The sequence below is a fragment of the Oryctolagus cuniculus genome, chromosome 1, assembly GCF_051225735.1.
Source record: "Oryctolagus cuniculus isolate XC-2025 breed Fujian yellow rabbit chromosome 1, ASM5122573v1, whole genome shotgun sequence".
Taxonomy (NCBI): domain Eukaryota; kingdom Metazoa; phylum Chordata; class Mammalia; order Lagomorpha; family Leporidae; genus Oryctolagus; species Oryctolagus cuniculus.
In genome coordinates this window covers 218,274,142-218,289,081 of record NC_142867.1, presented here as the reverse complement: position 1 = coordinate 218,289,081, position 14,940 = coordinate 218,274,142, and the positions used below count along the sequence as shown (strand labels likewise).

Sequence of the window (14,940 nt, the reverse complement as noted above, 5' to 3'; positions counted from 1 at the left end):
GCTTTCCACGGACGGGAGCTCGAGGGCCCCGCTCTGGCGTCTGGGTTCCAGGAAGAGCAACCCCAGCCCTCTTGTAGCTCTCCACGGTGTTCCGGGACCGAGTGCTTTCTGTGTTGCCGCATTTCCTCCTCGTCACAGCCATGCTGTGAGACGATCCCATGCGAGCCCTCGTTATGCCGGGGCAGCTGGGGCTCAGGAGGAGGGATGAGTGCCTTGCCCAAGGCTGCCGTGGGCAGGTAGAGCCGGGATGGGCATCTGCAGGCTCCTTCTTCTGCTTCGCTTTCCAAACTCCACCTGTGTCTGCCGGGCTTACACGCACATCAGCGTGGAGTAGCAGGGACAGGGACCTCCATCTGCCTGACTCTGAGGGTTAGTGTGGTTCTTCCTCATCTTCCTCTTCCTCCTATTCTTCATCTTATATGAAAGACGGAGAGAGACAGAGAGAGAGAATCGTCCATCCACTGGTTCACACCCCAAAGCTCGAAGCTGGGAACTCAGTCTGAGTCTCCCACGTGAGCGGCACGGACCCAAGCTCTGGAACCCTGGCGCTCTGATATGCGATGCAGGAATCCCCGGCAGGGACCGTGCTGGGCCACACACCCGCCCTATGCACTGCCCTTTCTGGGCCCTGATTTGCACTGAATCCTGATCCTGGAGACCACCAGACATATGTGAAACTTACTAGGTATCTTGTTGGGTGAATGAATGGGGAAAAGACTGGGCGTGAAGAAACAGGGAGATTGTGAAGGAAATAGCCCACAGGGTGCCTCACCGACAGCCTTACCAACAGGAGTGTGAGTGTCTGAATGTTGAAGGTTAGAGGAAGGAAGTCTAGTTCCTAAGAGGAGGACAGCTGAGGGCCTGGAGGTGGGGAGTGGCCGGAGCTGCTCATGTGTTGGGCCCCTGTAGAGGACAGGTTCAGGGGAGGTCCCTGGCTCGAGTCTGGGAGGAGGAGCCGGCAGAATCAGGAAGAGATGAGCTTGCATTGAGGACCTGCTGTGTGCTAGGCACCTTAGTTTATTTCTACTTTCAAATTTATTTCTAAGAGAGAGAGAGAGAGAGAGAAAGATCTGCTATTTGCTCCTCAAATGCCCACAATAGCTAGGACTGGGCCAGGAACCCTGAACTCCATCTGGGTTGTCCATGTGGGTGGAAGAGGTCCAAGCACTTGAACTATCATCTGCTGCCTCCCAGGGTGCACATTAGCAGGGAGCTGGATTGGAAGCAGGGTCGTCATCCTAAGCAGTGATATAAGCCCCTGTGCCTAATGGCCACCCCTTGGGTTTTGTTTTTTTAGTTTTTTAAAAGATTTTTTAAAATTTATTTGAAAGGTAGAGTTACAGGGAAGCAGAGGCAGAGAGAGAGAGAGAGAGAGTGAGAGAGAGAGAGAGAGGTCTTCCATCTTCCATCTGCTGGTTCACTCCCCAGATGGCTGCAATGGCTGGAGCTACGCCAATCTGAAGCCAGGAGCTCCTTACAGGTCTCCCATGTGGGTGCAGGGACCTGGGCCATCTTCTACTGCTTTCCCAGGCCATAGCAGAGAGCTGAATTGGAAATGGAACAGCTGGGACTCGAACCAGCACCACAGCGCCAGCCCCTGCCCCGTGGGTTATTTTCGTAATCCTTATAACAGTTGCTTTTCAAATGCAGAAACAGACACAGAAAGGTTAAAGGATCTGCCTAGTGTCACACAGCAAGTCAGTAGCAAAGCCAGGCTCCTTGTCGCAGCTCGGCAAGGTGAAGTCTGGAAGAGCACGGTCCTTTTGTCCCTTCCAGGTCACTGAGCCAGGTCTGGTGACTGTTCTCAAGGTCAGCACCCTGAAGTAAGCGGGCGGAGTCACTGTGATGCGTCCTTGTCGGGACCTTGCCGGCACACTGCCTGTGCACCTGCCCCTCGGCGCAGTGCTCTGACAGTCAGGCGGCCTCTGGAAGTCGGTGCCCGTGTCTGCCGTGGCAGCACCGCCCTGAGTCCCCGCCACCAGAGCCCTCCCCAGACTGTTTCGTAAGCCTCCCTGCCGTGGGCTCTCCCTGGATGTCACCTTTTTCTTTTTGGCCATAGATCGTTGAATCCCAGAGGGGCAGGCACAGGCTACCAGGGCTCCCCTACCGGCAGGGAGGGTGGGATTCTGGTCTTCATTGTGCAGCAGAGGAAACAGATGCACAGAGTGGGTTGGTGGCTGGGGAGGGGGGGCACCGCTGGCAGCAGGCAGTTGGTTCGGGCTGGCTGGCCCTGCAGGGTTGCCATCGCGGGAGAGGGTGCGGGGGACTGTCACCAGCCATGGGAAACAAGCCCACTGGAGACCATGTACCCACCAAAGGATGGACTCAGGAACATGAAGGAAGGAAAAAGCAAAAGGAGGAGGCATTTGTCGATTCCTGGCCTCGAGAGCAGTGGCCAGCGGCGGAAGCGGGCACACTCTCAGAGGGTGAGCTGCTTGTAGAGCTATCGTGCAGAAGCTCCAGGAGGCGGGGCCAGGGCCGGGGGGGGGGGGAGGTTGGTGTTGCTGGGCAGGTAGGCTGGGGGAGGGGGAGTTTACCCTGTGCTTCCATCCATGAAACTGTTAGGAGCTTAGAAATGGCCCCACGTGTGAGTGAGGGCCTGAAAAGTTGCTTTAAACAGGAAAGTAACAGCCTCTAGTATTTCCTACTACAAAAGCCTGTCCATAGCACAGTTGCTCCGGGCCCAGCCTTCCCCCGAGTCAGGTGGGGCTCCCCAGTCTGATAACACTAGGTTGGGAGGAATTTTCCATCATGTGCACTCAGCAAATCCTTGGTCCAGGGAGAGGGAGGAGAGAGCGAGCCCGATGCCTTAGCAACCTCAGTCTAAATGCACACTGGGCACTCAGATCCGCTCACCTGTTCGATGGGTGACCTGCTCCATCACACCTGGCTCCCTTGCCAACCACTCCTCGCTGTCTCACGTCTGAATTCTTTCTTGTGCCGAGACAGGAACCTGGGCCCCTCATGTCTGCTAAGTGAGTTCATCGGTTTTAATTTTTTTCCTTAGTCCCCTTTGCAGCTGGGGACTAGGCCCTGGCATGATGGCTGTACTTAGGCTGAGCTAAGTTCTCACAAACATACACCACTGGCTCGCTTCTAACACCAACACACACAGACAGGGCATGCAGGTTGCTTTAAGGTGGGTGTTGGATGTGGTTTGTCTGCAGAGAGCAAGGTCACAGCTGCAGTCCCTTTGGAGGGTGACTCCCTGGCCTTCTTGTCATCAGGTCCCTGCTAGGGATGATGCTATACCTGAGATACCCATCTGCCCTTCTGGTGTTTTCTTAAACCCTCTTGGCCCCTCCCAACTGCTGTGGAGCCTCAGAGCCTTCAGGGTCTGGGTCAAGTTCAAGGACTGGGTCACTGACCTGATAGCAACACTCGCCATGGAGGATGGTGTTCCAGCCCCAGCCTACAGGCCCGCCCAGAGTCTGTCCCTGCACATCCCAGAGGCCTGGATCGCTCTGCCCTCGTGACCTGTGACCACTGTGCCAGTCAGTGTTGCCTTTCCTTCTAACTGCAGCCCTGAACCAGAGAGACCCAGACACTTAGCTGGGGCCAGGACCTTAGCCAGGACTAAGTCCATCCAGGAAGGGGGAACCCCAGTGAGCCAGGTTTGTCCCTGGGTCCCTGGCCCAAGGGCAGCCTAAGGCCCATTGCTGTGTAGGCTCTGGGGAAAGAAGCAAAATGAATGGCTTTGTGCACTTGATGTTGAGCAAGGACCGACCCGTCCCCCTGGGGGCTGGAGCCTCAGGGTGAGTGAGCTGGAGGGCTGGTGGAGCAGCTGTCACGTGCAGAAGGCATTGGGCAGCTCCCCATAGGAGCTGACTCCAGTGTTTAATGATGTCCTTAAAAATAAGCAAGCGGTGGTGGTGTTTTTAGAATTGTTTTGCTTTTGTGCAAACCTGGAGAGAAGGCAGCTGTAAGATGGGAGAAGCCCACTCCTGAGCCCCCCCCCCCCATCCCTGTCCTTGTCCCCGCCTGATGCTCAGACATTTCAGTTCAGCTGAAGAGCAGGGGCTGGAGCCTCCCTTCCTGCGGGACCCTGTTCCCAGGGCTGCTTAGGTCCTGAAAGTGCTGTCTCAGGAATCGTATTTTTCTTGGGTTTTGCCAGAAAAATAAGGCAAGCAGCCAAGGATGATGATAGTCCCGCTCCCCTGGACCCTGTGCAAGGTGCGCCTGTCTCCAAAGAGCAGTCAGCATCCAAGGGTCCCGAACGGGCTAAGCCTGAGTGGCTGTCAGATGGGATGGGGCGTCGCCGGCCTCCGCGCATGGCCTGGGCTGTGCCTGCCGTACCCACACCCCCTTCCGTGGCACACTGGCCACCTCCCAAGCCCTCTGCGCACCAGCTCGCTGTGGTGTTCTCATCAAAGGCGTTCACCTCCTCTCCTTTCTCAAGGTTGCCGCTTGCCTATTTATAGAACTGGCCAGGAGGATCTACTGTTGCCGGCGATAAAGAATACGAATGACGCTCCGTGCATTGTTTTCCAGTCTCGGCCTCGCTCTCCATTTAACTCCTTGGACAGTGCTTTGCTGTGGCCTGGTTTTCCTTCTCCATGGAGACCCCATGGAGCAGAGAGGGTTGGGAGGGCTCTGTCATTTGCTGCGCTCCTACTGTGTGCAGAGGCTCAGGATGTCACGTGCAGTGCCGCGTGTAATCCATGCTGCCCAGGGGGGGGCTGTTGTCCTCCTGTCTCTCACCTGCTAGTCCTGTTTGGAGCCAGTTGTAGGCCCAGGACTCTGAGCTAAGCAGAGGCAGAGGTGCCGCCTGAGTGTTGTTGCGCCTGATGCCACGACCCCAGTGTGTTCCCTCCCCAGAAATTCTTCTGCCTTCAACTCTAGCCGTCCAGAAGCAGCCACAGCACAGTGCCTGTGGAGGTCGGGGCTCCCTCTGGGGGCAGGGTTTATTTTCTTGTCCAGTCAGGCCCGTCTTTTCTTAGGACCTACTATGTGCCGGGCGATGCCTCACCTCTTCTGGGACACAGATCTCACAGGGACCTACTGTGTGCTCTGGATGAGGTCGTATTTTTTACCAGATGCAAGCAGCGCAAGGAACTACCGTACACCTAGAGATGCCTTGTCCCTCACTGGGCTGCAAGAGACACGAGATATGCCCGCTGTGTCCCCTCTAGGCCTGCACACAGTAGGCCCTCTGTCGGCCCTTGGTCAATGCAGGCAGAGCTTCCTCTCACAGTGTGTCCCGGAGCGAGCAGAGGAGGAGGCAGGCCAGGTGGGAGAGCGAGCTCTGCGCTGAGGGAGGGGAAGCAGTGGGCAGGAGGAGGGGTCGGGGAGACTGGAGGGGCTTGGGGGGACACGGTGGCCTAGGCTCCAGCTGACGCCATCTGCCTCCTGGGCCCCACTTTCCACTTCTGGCCGGCCCCGCGCCTGCAGCTTCACAGACGTCTGATTGTCCTGACTGTTCCGGCAGGACGCCCCGGGGGATGCTAGAAGAACACTAAATCTCTCCCTGCTCCTCATCTCAGAAATCTCCACGAGCAGAGCTTTGGAGAGCCGCCATCCTCTCATTAGCCCTGCACTGGGACTGCCAGTTAGCGGTGAGGGGAGGCGGGCCCTGGCATCTTCCTCCTCTGGGAGAGGACCAAGTGTCGGAGAGTCCCCTCTCCTGTACTCCTGCCCGGCCAGGGCTCCCATGCATCCACGAGCCCAGGCCCCGGTCACCCCATCTGCAGACATGGATTGCAGGGTGGGGGACTGGCAGGCACAGGGCCGCCGAGGCTGAGTGTCTCCCTCCCCTTCTTTTATTCTTTTAAGATTTATTTATTTATTTGAAAGGGTTAACAGTGAGAGACACAGAGAGACAGAGATCTTTCATCTGCTGGTTCATTCCCCCAGATGGCTGCAGCAGCCAGGGCTGGGCCAGGCCAAAGCCAGGAGCCAGGAGCTTTTCCTGGGTCTCCTATGTGGGCAGAGGGGCCCAAGCACTTCGGCCATCTTCCACTGCTTTCCCAGGCCATTAGCAGAGAGCTGGATCAGAAGTGGAGCAGCCGGGACTCGAACCGGCATCCATGTGGGATGCTGGCATTGCAGGTGGCAGCTTTACCCGCTACACCACAGCACCAGCCCAACCTCCTCATTCTTAAGAGTACTATTTTCTTTTGATGTTGAGAGCCACATACCCTCAGTGTGGAACATTTGGAAAATATTGAGAGACAGGAAGAACAAAATCTCATCACTCAGCATCCTGCCGGCCAGAGAGCGCTGCACGCATCTTAGCACAGTGCCTGTCTGTTTTGTTCTTTTCTGTGTGATTTTTCCCTTAACATCACTGAGATCACACGGTAAGACCTGACTGGGTAGCAGCCTTCTGGCCCGACTGATCATCACAATATCTCACAGTTCCATAGCGTTACAAACGCGTGGTCGATAGGATTTTAACAGCAGCATAAAATTTCACCACGCATGGATGCCACCTCTTATGCACACAGCCAGCCCCGTCACGGGGTGTGTTAGCCGGCTGGGGCTGCCACAGCCGAACGCCGTAGACCGGGGATGCTGAGCCACAGCAGTGTGTTTCCTCCTGCTTCTGGGGACTGCACGCCTGAGAGCAGGGTGCCAGCCTGGTGTGGCTGTGGTTGTCTCTTTGTGTCCTCCCACGGAGGACTGAGGGCAAGCTGTGGTCCCTCTTCTCACAAAGCTGTGGGTCCCACTGTGACTTCCTCTCATTGCCTCTCCGAGGCTCCATCCTCACGTCACCACCGTGTTGTGGGCTGGACTTCAATGTATAGAAGTCGGGGAGACACTGGCATCGGGCGTGTCTGCTGCTTGTCCAGATGCTGAGTGACAGGCTCCCGGGGTGAACTGCCCTGTCTCAGCCACCAGTGCCTGGCGGTGTGGTCCATCTCAGCTTCCACCCCATGATGTGGTCTTTGGGCTTCCCGGTCTGTGTGCTTGTTCTGTCCCCCAGCTGTTTCTAGTACAGGTGGCTGTGGGAGGAACCCCTTAATAGCTGTGTAGGCAGATGATTTTCCTCCATTTCTTCATCTGAGTGGTGAGGTTCCCACCCACAGTGTGGATCCTGTGTGGATTCCATGAGATACGGCCGGGCAGGTGCAGAGCAGTGTGCCTGGCCCACCAGCCCCTTTGCAGACGGGAGGCTGTGGCTATTACCAATGCTTTTTTTGCTTGACCCTCTTGTCTGATGTTTCCCTGGAGTCCCTAACACCACCGCCTGGTTCGGCGACCCACTACGGAAGCTCCCAGGGCTCAGCATGTGCCATCGTCCCTAGGTGTCTCCCGGGGAGATTGGTTCCAGGATGCCCCATGGATACCAAACTCCTTGGATGCTTAAGTGCCTTATATAAGAGGACATAACTTGTTCATAACCTCTGCATGTCCGCCAGTATACTTGCACTTTAAGTCTTTCCCTAAGTTATTTATAACACCTAATGCTGTGTAAATAGTTGTTAGACTGTTTCATAGGAGATCGTGACACGAAAAAAGCCTGTACATGTTCGGTACAGATGCAGTTTTGGTTTTAGATTTTATTTATTTTATTTTAAAGGCAGAGAAAGAGACAGAAAGCTTACATGCACTGATTCACTCCCCAACTGCAGCAGCTGGGACTGGGCCAGGACCCCTGGTCTCCCACGTGGGTGGCAGGGAGCTAAGCACTTGAGCCATCACCTGCTCCCTCCCAGGGTACGCATTAGGTAGCTGGTTCAGAAATAGAGCCAGGACTCTGATATGGGATGTAGGCATCTCAAGCAGTATCTTAACCTCTGCCCCAAACCAGATACAGTTTTTTTAGAAGATATTTTTGGTGCCCCGTTGGTGAACCCATGGCTGCAGAGAGCCAGTTGTACTTGTATTCTTGGCTAAGGTTTTCCCATTGAAAGGGTGCAGAGTGGACTGGTGCAGCTGTGATGCAGGTGGTTAAGCCACCGCCTGCAATGCAGGATCCCCTATGGGAGCACCTTTTCGAGTCCCAGCTGCTGCACTTCTGATCCAACCCCCTGCTAATGTGCCTGGGAAGGCAGTGGAAGATGGTCCAAGTGCTCAGACTCCTGGCACACACATGGGAGACCCCAATGGACTTGCTGGCTCCTGGCTGCAGCCTGTCCCAGCCCTGACCGTCCAGGCCGTTGGGGGAGTGAACCAACGGGTGGAAGACCCCTTTTTCTCTCTGTCCCTGTCTCTCTGCATGTGTGTGTGTCTCCATCTTTCTGTGTCACTCTGCCTTTCAAATAAATAATAAATAAATAAAATCATAAAAAAAGGGTGCAAAGCATATGAGCACAAGGATAGGTACAGTGGGCGAAGGCCAGAGGGAAAGAGACACAGCTTCAGGGTCTCCTCGCCGTGAGTCCCATTGGACACACTTCATCCCTCCGACACCAGCTGTGACATCCATGCAGAATATTGCCTGTCTGGGAAGCGGGGCCGGGCGGGGTGGGGGGTCCCTTACGCCACCTGGCTGCTTGTAACCCCTGTGTCCCTGTCTCTCTAGGCGCTCAAGGGCTCCAAGAAGCTGGTGCTGTCGGTGTACTCAGCGGGGCGCATCCCCGGGGGCTGCATCACCAACCACATCTACACCTGGGTGGACCCCCAAGGCCGCAGCATCTCCCCGCCGGCCGGCCTGCCCCAGCCCCACGGCAGCGCCCTGAGGCAGCCCGACGGTGAGCGCAGGAGTGCCTTGCACCTCTTGCAGGGCGGGGATGAGAAGAAGGTAAGCTCCCGGGCCAGAAACACCGCTTCTGCTTCCATGAGCCTGGAAGGAAGGCTCTGTGCGGTCCCTCCAGTCCTTTCTGAACAGTTTTGTGTTCTGTCTTTTGCCTTTGCTTTAATAAAATAGGTTTACTTATTGTATTGGAAAGTCAGAGTTACAGAGAGAGAGGAGAGAGAGAGAGAGAGAGATGTCTCCCATCTGCTGGTTCATTCCCCAGATGGCTGCAATGGCCAGGGCTGGGCCAGGCTGAAGCCAGGAGCTTCATCCTAGTTTCCTATGTTGGTACAGGGGCCCAAGCACTGGGCCATCTTCTGCTTTCCCAGGCCATTAGTAGGGTGCTGAATTGGAAATGGAGCAGCCAGGACTTGAAGCGGTGCCGATATGGAATGCCTGCGTCGCAGGTGGCAGCTTTATCTGCTGCGCCACAGCACAGCCCCCTTTTTCTTTGCTTTTCGATCTATGCAGCATAGAGTATGAAGCAGCCTAAGCTGACACAGGAGAAGAGCCAAGGTTCTGGGATCTGCGTGAGAGGCCTTTCTCCTGCATGTAGTGGAAGAGAGGGGAGCCTCCAGTCTCTCCAGACTCGTGCCCTCTGAGTACCACCTGCTAGAGTTTGGCCCCTCCAGCTGCCTGGTTTAGCCCCCAGGAAAGGGGAAGAGAGAGATCCCAGGGCATCCTTTTAAGATACAGGGGATAGAATTCCCACGGCCCAGACCCCAGCGTGTGGCCACATGGAGCTGCCAGGCCTCCAGGCCACACAGCACCCTTGGCCATGTGCGCTTGGGTCTTCAGTGACAGAAACCCAGGCTGGCCAACTTCCACAAAGTTGGACGGCGTCGGGAGGCCGTGGGCAGCCAGGGAGTGAAGCTGGGGCTCTGGGGAGGGGGCATCCACCCTTGTGTCCTCTCTGTCCTGCCCTCTAGGTCCGCGTACCCGGGAGGGGGCACGTGATTGGCTGGCGGGGGCACTTTGATGGACAGGACCTCCCAGATTCTGTGGCCCAGCGCACTGTGGGGTGTCGCCACCTGAGGAAGGCCAGACCTGGCCTGTGTTTCCAAAAAGACTGAAGTGGTCCCCTGATGGTTCCACCTTCTCTCTGCGTGGTGTTGGCGCTGTGTCCCACTGGTGTCTCTGGGACCGAGAGCGTGACTCCGGCTGGCAGCTCTCTGGTGTCCTGGGACCTTGACACTGACAGCCAGGAGGCCGCGCAGCTTGGGGCTCCGGGCAACCCGCCGTCCCTCGGGAGACTTTCTCAGCTTTCCTTTTCCAGTTGATAAAACCCTAGTGTTGATTTAACGCATCTGGGCTTTGCACAGACGTCAGCCTGCAGAGTGTGGTGGCCACTGGGGCCGCTGGCTGGAGCTGGCAGAGACGGCCTAGCTGGCTGCTCTGCACCGTGCAATCCACTGGGGCTTTCTTAAGGGGGCGCCAGGGGAGGTTGCTCTCTGGCCATCTCTAGAGAGCACTGCCTGTGACATGGAGTCAGGTTCAAGGCCAGCTTCCAGCACTGACTGAGAACTTGCTTTTTTTCTGTGTGAGGCAGGAGCTTAAAGTAGTGAGTGCCGTTGGCCAGGGGCTCCCTGTGTGCCCAAGCTGCCCTGCAGGGTCAGTGTTGCCACCTCTTTTTATAGACAAGGAGTCCGAGGCCCAGCCGAGCCGTAACCAGGACCGAGTCAGCGAGGCACCTGTGTGTACCGAGCTCCTCTGGTGCGCCTGAGTGTGTTCTTGGGGGGGTGCAAATAAAGCTGTGGACACAGGAGCTGGGGCTCACCCAGGGAAGTGTCCAGTGAGTATGGAGGTGGTAGGAGAGGGAGGCCGAAAGAGACACAAGCATGGACAGTTTTGGCTCGGTCCATTTCCTGTTGTTGCTGTAACAAAATTCTGCTGCCTGGGTGACTTTTTTTTTTTTTTTTTTTTAAGATTTATCTATTTATTCGAAAGGCAGAGTTACAGAGAGAAAGGGAGAGACCAAGAGAGAGAAAAAGAGAGAGAGAGAGCAAGATCTTCCATCTGCTGGTTCACTCCCCAAATGGCTGCAATGGCCAAAGTTGGGCCAAACCAGAGCCAGGATCTAGGAGCTTTTTCTGGGTCTCCCATGTGGGTGCAGGGGTCCAAGCACTTGGACCATCTTCTGCTGCTTTCCCAAGCCACTAGCAGGGTGCTGGATCAGAAGTGGAGCAGCTGGGACTCGAACCATTTCTCGTATGGGATGCTGGCATTGCAGGCGGCAGCTTAACCCACTATGCCACAGCGTTGGCACGGTGTAAAAGCCTCATTGCCCAGATGGCGAGGGGTGTGGGCTCAAGTCTCTGTAGCCCTCGCTGCCGGATCCTGGGCATGCCGCCTGGGGGGCTCTGCTTCTCTTCTCCCCAGCAGCCTGGTCTCACCGTGTAATACTGCAGACAGCAGGGCGTGCCTGCTCTGTGCACCGGTCTTCGTGGTCAGCTCCGGGAATCCACTTAGAGACGTGGTGGGGTCAGGGAGAGCCAGGACTCAGACGCCCCACAACTTCCACCTGCTCCTTTGTCCAGGAGCCTATGGTGGCCTCCTGTGTCCCTTGTGGTGTCCACACCCCACGGTCCCCAGTCCTGCAGCACCCACAGCTCCTCCAAGCTCCATTACAGAAACAAGATGGGACCTGCCCTTCAGCTTAGCTTGGGAGGAAGGGGCCTTTGGGCTCGGTGGTGCTGGGCTTGAAACCCATCTTCAGAACTTCCTGACTGCGACCTTGTGCAAGTCACTTAACCTTGCACGAGTCCTGTAAGTGTCCCTGAGTGTGGTTTGGGGATCATCACACCAGCCACAGGGGGCTGATTGAAGGATTAGTAATCACACACAGAGTTCGGTGCCTGGGACACAGTAGCCGGTAGCAGCTGTCAGTTCACCAGTGCCAATCGGGTGCTATGTGCATTTGGTACCTCCCCCCCAGATGTTTGCTGAGCCCCTATAATGGGCCCAGAACTGTTCCAGAAACTGGGAATAGTAGTGGACAGGTGAAGATGGCCACTGCCAAGGGCTCACCTGCTCGTGTGTGATAGGACATTCGAGTAAAAGGTAGAAGATTGCAGTGTTGAGGGAGGAGGGCGAGACAGGGCATGGGGAGGGGTCACAGGGGTGCAGGGATGGCCTCAGGGAGTGCCCACGGATGCCCACCCTGTGGGGGCAGGGCGCGCCTGGCTGGGGAGGCCTTGAGGGCAGTGGCAGGGCCCTTCTGAGGGTGAGCAGAGGGTGAGGTGGCAGCAGTGGCTTCAGGCTGTGTCTGTGGGGTGCACCCTGAGTGCAACAGGAGCCCCGGCAGAGCTTAGAGCAGCAGAGGGGCCAGAAGCAGGTGAGGTTCTGCGGGTCCACTCAGGCTGCAGGTAGAACAGGGGTGGATGCAGGGAGCCCAGCAGCCCTGATGGCCACAATGTCCCCACAGTGCACCTGCAGCTAGGGTTGTGTCTGGCTGCAGGTAGCAGCACACCTGTATTGCAGGTGCTTGTGCAAGGGGCCTTCAGAAAGGTCATGGGCGCTGCCTATCGCCAGTTCACTCTCTTTTCCTGGGAGCTTTTGGAAGTCCCTTCCCTCGCCCCATGAACGGGGTCTGTTGTCTTCAGGTGTGGTGGGCCAGGTCGCAAGTCTCTCCTCCCTCTCCTTCTTGGGCTAAACAAGCAGCATCCCCAGGCTTGTTGCTTCATGGCTGCAGCATGGCAGCATGTGCCCCTGCCATCACAGCCCCTTCCAACCTGCTCCAAAGCAGAGTGGATGGAGGGGGCAGAAGGGCTTTCTCCTACTAGGTGCAGGCCTACTAGGGGCAGGGGCCCTGCGAGCTGAGCCCCTGAGGCCAGGCCTGGCTTGGTCTCCCCTCTCCTGCACCTGCACCCCCAACCCCCAGGAGTCTCTTGGAATCTGCGTGTGAACCTGCCAGGCACCTGCTGCTTTCCAGGCCCTCTGCTTGGCTCAGGCCCCCGCAGGCCGAGCACGCCCCTGCCCCCACCCTGGGTCCGGCTTCGCTGTGGCTGTGTGGAGCTGCACCCCGGCCTATAACTGGGCTTTAGCACACGCGGTGGCCACAGCACTACCTGTCTCACAACCTCTCCCACAGCCCCTCAGCCTTTGGGGCCGTGTTTCTAAGGAGCTGCACCTGCAGCCAGGCTCCCAGGACTGCCCTGAGAGACGTCTCTGGAAGGCAGCAGTGTCCCCAAAGATGTCCCACCTCCAGGTCCCTAGAACCTGCACAGGGTACCTTAGTGGCAGAAAGGACTTGGCAGGCGTGGTAAAGAGAAGGACCTCCAGGTGGGGGCTGGCCTGCGGTAGCCGGGTGGCCCGGGGGGCATCACAGCGTCCATGCAGGTGGAGGGAGATGTGGTAAGGGGAACAGAGAGAGGGAGGGGCCAGGGGACACTGCGCTGCTGGCATTGCAGAGGGAGTGTGGCGCCATGAGCCCAGGAGCTGGGACAAGCAGGTCACAAGGTCACCCCAGGGTCACCCCTAGGGCCTCCAGAAGGGCCGTGGTCCTGCCAGCCCCCTTGGGAGAATCAGGCTGTGCAGTCTGAAGCCCCTCGCTTGCACGGCTTTCCCACACAGCAGTGCAGTACCCTGGGGCCAGCGCTGGGGGAGGAGTGAGGGACACGGGCCTGGGCCGAGGGAGGAGGGGGCTGCAGCACCCGCACAGCAAGCCCGGGCTGGTCCCACGGGGGCTCCAGAGCAGAGTCGTCCTGAACTGAGGCAGCGTTGGCTCTTGACCGCCCCGTCCACCTGGCGTTGGATGGAGAAAAGGTGTGATGGGGGCAGGGGGCAGCCCTGCATCCAGCTGTCAGCTGTCAGCTGCCGGCGCCCGCAGCCCCTGGGGGCCGAGTGCCTTGGTCACCTTCCCAGGAGGCCCACACAGACCCATGCTTCCTCTTGGCCTTGTCTCACTGCCCTGCAGTGTCAGGAGCCTCTGAGAGTCTCCCTTTCTTGTGCCCAGCACAGCCTGCGTGGACCTGAGCTTTGGCAGGTGTCTGCCTGGAGCCGGGCATCGGGTAGCCTACGCGCGTCCTGCCTGGGAGGAAGGCCCTGCCACTCTCGCCAGCGTGCACCTGCAGAAGCCTGGCCTCATGGCCTGTCCTGGATGCTGTGTCGCAGGTCGCAGTAGCCAGCATCCTGTGAGGGCGTCCTCTGTGTGGGCGCTCTATGGAAGGGGTCCGTTCATCCTTTGCAGCAACACGGTGAAGTACCAGGGCCCTTCGAAAAGTTCATGGAAAATGCATATCCTGAAAAAATGGTATGTGGATTGTACAACATTTTGCACTCGAACTTTTTTTTTTAAGGAGAGGTCTTTTTTTTTTTTTTTTTTTAATTTATTTGAGAGGCAGAGTTACAGACAGACAGAAGGAGAGACAGAGAGATCTGTATGCTGGTTCACTACCAAATGGCCACAATGGCCAGAGCTGGGCTGATCTAAAGCCAGGAGCCAGGAGCCAGGAGCTTCCTCCTGGTCTCTCACATGGATACAGGGGCCCAAGCACTTGGGCCATCTTCTGCTGCTTTCCCAGGCCATAGCAGAGAGCCGGATCGGAAATGCAGCAGCCGGGACTAGAACCGGCACCCACATAGGATGCCAGCACTAGAGGGAGAGGCTTCACATTCTATGCTACAGCGCCAGCTCCCCAAATAAACTTTTAATTCCGTTTCCCCTGGACTTTAAAAGTTGTTTATTGGAGAGACAGAGACAGACATACAAAGAGAACCCCCAGCTGCTGATTCACTTCCCCAGTGTCTGTAACAGCTGCTGGACAGCGGTGGGGGCTGAAACCAGGAACTCCCTCCAGCTCTCCCCGGGGGCTCAATTCCTTGAGCCATCACCTGCCGCCTCCCAGGGTGTGCATAGCAGGAAGCTGGAGGCAGGAGTCAGAGGCAGGAGTGTGTGGGGAGCAATCCGGACTAGACTGAGTTACTGGAATTAAGACTTATTCTATGCATCTGCTCTCCCACAATATGGCGCTGGGAGAGAAGTAAACAGCTTCCGCACAGCTGCCTCCAGTTCAACCAATTAACTGTAGGACTTGCTCCTGATTGGAGAGCAGCGTACTCGGCGTGTAGGCAGCCGAGTTGGGATTGGCGGAGGAGGACTATAAAGGAGGAGAGAGATGGCATGCACCAGGAACATCTATGGGGAACATCTAAGGGAACCCGTGCAGCCCCCGAGAAGAGCCGGCCGGCGGTGTGCCGCTCCCCTGCGGAAGTGGGGAATGCGGCCAGGGGGAACTGCCCTTCCACGGAGGTGGAAGGGA

The 14,940-nt window shown here is 57.1% G+C and overlaps 1 protein-coding gene across 7 annotated transcripts in view; it reads left to right on the top strand.

Moving 5' to 3' along the window:
• WHRN (whirlin) overlaps positions 1-14,940 on the top strand; it is a 92,877-nt gene that overhangs the window by 18,601 nt on the left and 59,336 nt on the right. For all 7 annotated transcript variants that reach the window (XM_017350103.4, XM_017350106.4, XM_017350105.4 and 4 more), the window contains exon 2: positions 8,468-8,686. In XM_017350103.4, coding sequence (XP_017205592.3) covers positions 8,468-8,686 — 219 coding nt within the window. The remainder of the gene's footprint in view (positions 1-8,467; positions 8,687-14,940) is intronic.